Raw genomic sequence first — 7,007 nt, 5'->3', positions numbered from 1 at the left:
TCTCTCTCTCTCTCTCTCTCTCTCTCTCTCTCTCTCTCTCTCTCTCTCTCTCTCTCTGTTTTTGCCGTTATTATAGGTATTTGCCACTATTATTATAGAAGAGGAAGCCCCAGTTTCTATAGTTCCCTAACTAACCTCTGATGTGGTCAGCCTCAACATCTAGAAAAGCACTGGGGAATGGGGCGGGGTGTCAGTGCTGAGGGTGTGGTCATGGGTAATGCATGTACCTAACATCCACACCCCAATATTCTAGTCAAAAATTAAGGTGGCATGATGATTTTAATTATTTTATAAGCTACTTCTAGCTGGAAATATCCTGCTCCTACTTTTTAAATTTTTATTTATTTGTTTGTTTGTTTGGGAGTTTTTGAGACAGGGTTTCTCTGTGTAGCCCTGGCTGTCCTGGAACTAGCACTATAGACCAGGCTGGCCTCAAACTCACAGAGATCTGCCTGCCTCAGCCTCCTGAGTGCTAGGATTAAAGTTGTGCACCGGCCCCATGAAGAATAACAATTCCGTGTTACTACCATAAGGACTGTTGAAAGCGGAACAGTATTTCTAAGACACAATAGTGTAAGAGTTCAGTAAGCAGAGTCCAAGAGAACAGCCGAGATCACAGACTCCAGCTCGTATCTGCCAGAGCAAGAAACTCCACAGCTCTCAGGGAGGGCAAGGGAAAAGACACCTGGCAAACCCAGCCTTGTGGGGCTACAGGCCACACAAGTCTGCAGGAACTCCATCTCAATACTGAGGAGATCTCGCCTCACAGTAGCCAGTACAGTGGAGCATTGTGGCTCCACCTCAAAGACAGAACTTCACTTCTCCCAGCTCCAGGGACAAGATGCTCCCCCTTCATTTGACAGAACTCAAAATCCCAACTTCCCAAAGGCTCACAGAAAGGTTGTATCTAAAACTAACTGGTAACTATACATACTCTATGCTGCATTTAAATTTTAAAATATGTTAAACTTAAAAGGAAAAAAATTAAATATAGAAAGCTTTCCTATCCGCAATTACTGTTTAAGTAATTCCATCCAAATGATTCCAAAAGTTACTTCTAAATGGAGAGCCTAAGGCTTGGGGAAGAAAAAACACTATTCTGGGAGATCATCCATTCACTTCTGTAAGGTATTAATAAGAAGGTACAATTCCGCCGGGCAGTGGTGGCGCACACCTTTAATCCCAGCACTTGGGAGGCAGAGGCAGGTGGATTTCTGAGTTCGAGGCTAGCCTGGTCTATAGAGTGAGTTCCAGGACAGCCAGGACTACATAGAGAAACCCTGTTTCAAAAAAACAAAAACAAAAACAAACAAACAAAAAAGGTACAATTCCAAATATCCACATGGGCACCTCCTACTTGAAAAAGACTGAGTGTGTGTTCTCTTCTGTCCTTATTTGGGTCCATTGCATGATTGATATATTCGATCTGTCAATAAACTTGGAATCTATCACACGAGGTCAAAAAAACAAATGAACTGAAGAAACTCCAATATCTATGAAAAGCAGGACAAGGTTGTCTGAAGGTGGGGGAGAGGGTATAAAAAGCCAGCGACACGTCCCATGTTCCCTCCACAGGCCACATTACAAAGCTCCTACTATTCAGGGATTGGAGCGGGGGTTTTAACCCATCCACACTTCCCTGCCAAAACATACACTATGCATAGTCTAACACAGTCTGCAACTGTTAGACGGCTGCTGTAGCAACGGCAGCCCGGCAGCACACGGAAGTAGTGTCCCGTAAGGAAAGAGTGCAACGTGTCAGTAGAATTGGAAGTTTTGGACTGTCAGCAACTAAGGCACACTATCGCTCTCCAACACATGAGCCACACAAAAAAATTGAAATTTGGAGCAAGGGTGTCCTTTCCTTTTTTTCCTTTTTCTCCTCCCTACTCCTTTTCTCTCCAACAGTTTTTTTTAAGATGCAAAAGGGAGGAGTCGGAAATAGACTGGATATGAGGTCCACTCCAGGACATATAAAGAACTCCTGGCAACCTATAGTCCCTTGGGATGGGATGCTACACTGAGAACAAGGGGAGTAACTTTCAGTTCCCGTAACCTCACTCCGGCACTGAGCAGAAGTCATTGATTGCCCGCAGAAAAGGCAACCTGCACTCCCATTCCTCTGCCCCATTGCTAACCTCCTCCTGGGCTAGCAAGTGAGAAAAACCTGCTAAAGCCTCTCTCGATGTGCACAGCGGGTTGGGCAGGGTGCTGCGAAGGTCTGCACCGCAGCTGGGGCGGCCGACTCGCCGACTAGTACTGAAGTGGGACCGGGCGGGCTGCAGCCGGCGGAGGTGCGGCACTTACCCCCGTTCACTCCGACGGACGGCTCCAGCTTAGCGGCGCCGATCGCCACCACTATCCCGACCATGAACCATTCTTTCCTCACCCTCTCCAGCAGCCTCATATTTGTTAGGGCGGGTGGGTTTTGTTTATTTGTTTGGCTGGCTTGCTTTCCAAATTGCGATCCCTAAATCCCCGGGGCGTCTCCACACTTTCTTCGGTCCCTCCAGACATGCAGCAGAGCAAGTCAAATTGCCACTCGTAAACTAAAGACCGAGGGGTGGCTCGGGCGGCTCCGAGGCGGGCTGGGAGTAGTAGTATCCAGTGACAGGAAAGCCTCGCTGAGCGCCGCCATCACTACCACGCGCCTCTGAATAGACGCGCACTCAGGCCGAGGACTCGGGTGCAGGGGACGTAGAACAGAGGCACACCAAAAGACCGAGGAGGATGAAAAGGAGACGAGTCACGGGTTGCACTAACAGGACCCGCGGCTGTGCGTACATGGCCCAGCTTGGGGAGGCCCGCGGTGAGAGAGCGAGAGAGAGATGAGGCGCCCCAGACGGCCAGCCTCATCATGAGTATCGCCGCAGTAAAGCTATAGTGACGGCTGCCCGAGCCCTGAGGCATGTCTCGCAGAGAGCATCTCTCGCTCGGCCCTGAGCCCGAGAGACGCGCGGCATGCGCCTGGTCGGTAACGGGCCGCGCCGTGGCGGCGACTGCGCGCGCCAGTGCCGGCGGTCTTTTTGCGCATATACTCGGGGCATTACGGCGACGGCCGACGTCGCGTTGACGTTGCGCGGGGGGAGGGGAAGCGATTCGCGGCCTCTGGTTCTCGGCGGGAGCGGCGGCAGCAGACGCGTGTGGCGACCGGCGCGGGAAAGCGGCTTCCTAGTTGGGGAAGCGTTAGCCCCGTGGGTAGGTTGAAAATCGGTGGCCGAGCAGACGTCCGGGATGGCAGGCCCCCCGCCTTCCCGCAGCGGCGGCGGCGGGAAGGCGGGGAAGGCGGGCTGGGCCTTCCCGCCAGGTCGGTGGCCTGCCCGGGCCTTTCTACCCGACCGCCTTCCCGGCCAAAACCCGCCTCGGGAGTGGGGAGGACGGCCGGGATGGGGCAAATCTTCCCTGGGGGGCGGTGAGAGAGCGACCCAGGCTCCTCCCCACCCGTGTGCCGCGCGTGGGCGGGCGATTCCGGAGGCCGCGTGGTGCGGGCCTTTGCCTGACCCCGAACCACTAAAGCAACAGGACAACTGAGAGGGGGCCAGGAACTCAGAACAAAAGCAGTGAGGGCCAGATCCAGGGTGGAGGGTCTGATGTCCGCCCCCCCTCGGTTTCTTACATTGCATTTTGGCGAATCTATGACATAGTTTCACGAATGGTCTTCCGAGCATCAACCCTTCCTCTTTATTCACCCAAAGAAAGAAAGGAACAAAGTATTGTGGGACATTTTGAAGCAGCCTGGTATCAGCTACTTGAATAGTTTACTATGGAACGTAACGTTCGAAAGAGATTGTACCAGACTTTCATTCTGAATGCATTCAAAGCTTGAAAGAGACTCGGCATGCAATTTGCTCTATTTAACTTTATCTTGCTGACATGACTCGCTATCCAAAAACTAAGCTGCTTTAAGCAGTCGTGCTATCAGTTCTCAGTTGCACAGCCCCCACTGCCCGGTAATTACGCATCAGGCAGCATGAAGAAAAGCTAATCTCAAGATAAAAAGAACGTAATAGGGAGACATTAAACAATTTACCAGGCAAAAGAAGTACATGAAATGTGATAAAGGCTTATTATAAGACAGTCAAAAGGTAAGTGGAGTTTTAGGAAGTAAAATTTATATCATAATTTTTTTACAGTAAATTTTCTCGGTTCAAAAGCAAAAAAAAAAAAAAAAATCTGCCTCAGTCATCGAATACTTTCAAATTAAAAGGTCGTCACAGAGATCGTGCTGGCTTAAGTAAGTCTGCTCTCAAATTCTTTCTAGAGATTTTGACTTTTTTAGAACAGAATTTGAGTTCATAGAATATTTTAACGATAATTCTTTGTGAATTGTATTGTTGAGGACTGTATTAGTTTGCTAGGGCTGCTATAACAAATAACCCCCTCCCCGAGTTAGCTGTACTCAGACAGTAGACATGTTGCAGAATAAGAAACTCCAAAATTGAGATGTTGGGCCATGTGTTCTAAAGGCTCGCTCCAGCTTCTCATGGCTGTTAATCTTCCCTGGCTTCCTTGACTTAAGGTTCTAATGCTCCAGTCTCTGCCTGGCTTGGCATTACATTCCCTTCCATATGTTTCCAGTGGCTGCTCTCTGCATCCATCTTCAGTATTAACCTTTCTCTGTATGTATCTTTAAAAGATACTTGTCCTTGGATATAGAGCCTAACCAGATAGTCCAGAACAATGGGTCAGATTCCTTTAGATTAATGATATGAACATATATCCTTTCTCCAAATTAACTGTTCAGTACTGCCCCCTGTAAAAGGCATGTATTCCTATGACCTCAGGATTTGATTTGTAGAAACCAGATGTTTATGGGTATGATCAGCTGAGGTTCTTCAGAATGTCATATGAAGGTCTGCAGGTGGAGTGTAAGCACCATGTAAGGTAGAAGCAGAAACTGAATTGAGATATCTACAAGCCAAAGTATTCTAATTACTGACAACCACTAGAAGCTAGGAGGGAGACTTGGTACAGATTTTTGTTAAGGCTTCTGGTAGAAACTTAACTTCATACTTAGTGACTACCTGAACTATAAGGAAATCAATGTTTTATAACCCACCTCCCCAGCCCTTTCACAATGCATTGTTAGAGCAGCCTGAGGAAACTAATACAATAATATTCACAGGTGCTCGTGTGCAGTAGTCCTAGTGGCTTTTCTGTTCTGTTCTGAGACCCAGCAGCTGTCACCGGTGAGCTACTTGGAAGGCCCATTTGGCGAGCTTGTAGGAGGAGCTTGAGACCTTCACAGCCCCCTCCAACTCAGCTGGAAGGAAAGATGGTTGAAGCAGACCGCCCAGGAAAGCTCTTCATTGGTGGGCTTAATACAGAGACCAATGAGAAAGCCCTTGAAGCCGTCTTTGGCAAGTATGGACGAATAGTGGAAATACTGTTGATGAAAGACCGTGAGACCAACAAATCAAGAGGATTTGCTTTTGTTACCTTTGAAAGCCCAGCAGATGCTAAAGATGCAGCTAGAGATATGAATGGAAAGTCCTTGGATGGAAAAGCCATCAAGGTGGAGCAGGCTACCAAGCCATCTTTCGAAAGTGGCAGGCGTGGTCCACCTCCACCTCCAAGAAGCAGAGGCCCTCCTAGAGGTCTTCGAGGAGGAAGTGGGGGAGCTAGGGGACCCCCCTCGCGTGGAGGATACATGGATGATGGTGGTTATTCCATGAACTTTAACATGAGTTCTTCCAGGGGACCACTTCCAGTAAAAAGGGGACCACCACCACGAAGCGGGGGTCCCCCTCCTAAAAGATCAACGCCTTCAGGACCAGTTCGAAGCAGCAGTGGAATGGGCGGAAGAACACCAGTGTCCCGTGGAAGAGATAGCTACGGAGGCCCACCACGAAGGGAGCCCCTTCCATCACGCAGAGATGTTTATTTGTCCCCAAGAGATGATGGATATTCTACAAAAGACAGCTATTCAAGCAGAGATTACCCAAGCTCTCGTGACACCAGAGATTATGCACCGCCACCAAGAGATTATACTTACCGTGATTACAGTCATTCCAGTTCCCGTGATGACTATCCATCAAGAGGCTATGGTGACAGAGATGGATATGGTCGAGATCGTGACTATTCAGATCATCCAAGTGGAGGTTCCTACAGAGATTCATACGAGAGTTACGGAAACTCACGCAGTGCCCCTCCAACACGAGGGCCACCACCATCTTACGGAGGAAGCAGTCGCTATGATGATTACAGCAGCTCACGTGATGGCTATGGTGGAAGTCGAGACAGTTACTCAAGCAGCAGAAGTGATCTCTACTCAAGTGGCCGTGATCGAGTTGGCAGACAAGAACGAGGGCTTCCCCCTTCTATGGAAAGGGGGTATCCTCCTCCACGTGATTCCTACAGCAGTTCAAGCCGAGGAGCGCCAAGAGGAGGTGGCCGTGGAGGGAGCCGATCTGATAGAGGGGGAGGCAGAAGCAGATACTAGAAACAAATAAGACTTTGGATCAAGGTCTCCATGCAAAGAAACAAAAGATGGAAAGTCTTCTGTCATAACTACCCAAGGACTACTAAGAGAAAAGTTGTGTTACCTTTTTAAATTTTCTGTTTTAAGTTCCCCTTCATTTTTGTGTTCTTGTGAGGAAAAAGTAAAACATGATTAATTTTGATATTATGAATTGCTTTCAACAAGCAAATGTTAAATGTGTAAGACTTGACTTGTACTAGTGTTGTAATTTTCCAAGTAAAAGTGTCCCTAAAGGCAATTTCCTGTCTTGATATTTTTTTTTCCCCCTCCTAGTAAATGAGGTCAGCAATTTTAAGAGCTTTGAGGAGACATCTAGATAGTATTTGGTCTCTGGAAGATTGACTCAACCTTCCAATACAGGTAAGCTCTTTCTAGTAGTGGTGGTAGTGGTGTGTTACTTTTAGGATCTCAGGATGTCCTCTAACTTAAGTCTCAGTGTAAAAACCTGAGATCAGGCACCTAGAAAAAGCTGCTCATCTAAAACCAAGAAAGGAAATTCATAAAGCTATTTTTTCTTTGCTGACAT

At 48.0% G+C, this 7,007-nt stretch overlaps 2 protein-coding genes across 6 annotated transcripts in view; one reads left to right on the top strand and one right to left on the bottom strand.

Moving 5' to 3' along the window:
* Slc10a7 (solute carrier family 10 member 7) overlaps positions 1 to 2,660 on the bottom strand; it is a 216,444-nt gene extending 213,784 nt beyond the window's left edge. For 3 of the 4 annotated variants that reach the window (XM_028753407.1, XM_028753408.1, XM_028753409.1), the window contains exon 1: positions 2,308 to 2,660. In XM_028753407.1, the coding sequence (XP_028609240.1) occupies positions 2,308 to 2,407 (100 nt within the window). In that variant the 5' untranslated portion in view covers positions 2,408 to 2,660. The remainder of the gene's footprint in view (positions 1 to 2,307) is intronic. The other variant, XM_028753410.1, reaches the window with a different exon arrangement.
* Positions 2,661 to 3,068: 408 nt separating this feature from the next.
* Positions 3,069 to 6,719, top strand: LOC114609138 (RNA binding motif protein, X-linked-like-1). 2 transcript variants are annotated; one of them, XM_028753387.1, is made up of 2 exons: positions 3,069 to 3,198; positions 5,126 to 6,719. In XM_028753387.1, exon 2 carries the CDS (start codon positions 5,276 to 5,278, stop codon positions 6,440 to 6,442), a length of 1,167 nt encoding a protein of 388 aa, XP_028609220.1. In that variant the 5' UTR covers positions 3,069 to 3,198; positions 5,126 to 5,275; the 3' UTR covers positions 6,443 to 6,719. The 2 variants fall into 2 exon arrangements, with proteins under 2 accessions (XP_028609220.1, XP_028609221.1); XM_028753388.1 differs by having other exon boundaries at positions 3,075 to 3,198; positions 5,172 to 6,719.
* The last annotated feature ends 288 nt before the right edge of the window (positions 6,720 to 7,007 follow it).

Source organism: Grammomys surdaster, unplaced genomic scaffold (genome assembly GCF_004785775.1).
Source record: "Grammomys surdaster isolate TR1022 unplaced genomic scaffold, NIH_TR_1.0 125947, whole genome shotgun sequence".
NCBI lineage: Eukaryota > Metazoa > Chordata > Mammalia > Rodentia > Muridae > Grammomys > Grammomys surdaster.
Note: the sequence above shows the minus strand (reverse complement) of the source record. Positions and strands in the feature narration are given on the sequence as shown.

What these genes read in the sequence shown, in the direction of transcription:
- LOC114609138 (XM_028753387.1), top strand. Translation starts at nt 5,276, where the DNA reads ATGGTTGAAGCAGACCGCCCAGGAAAGCTCTTCATTGGTGGGCTTAAT.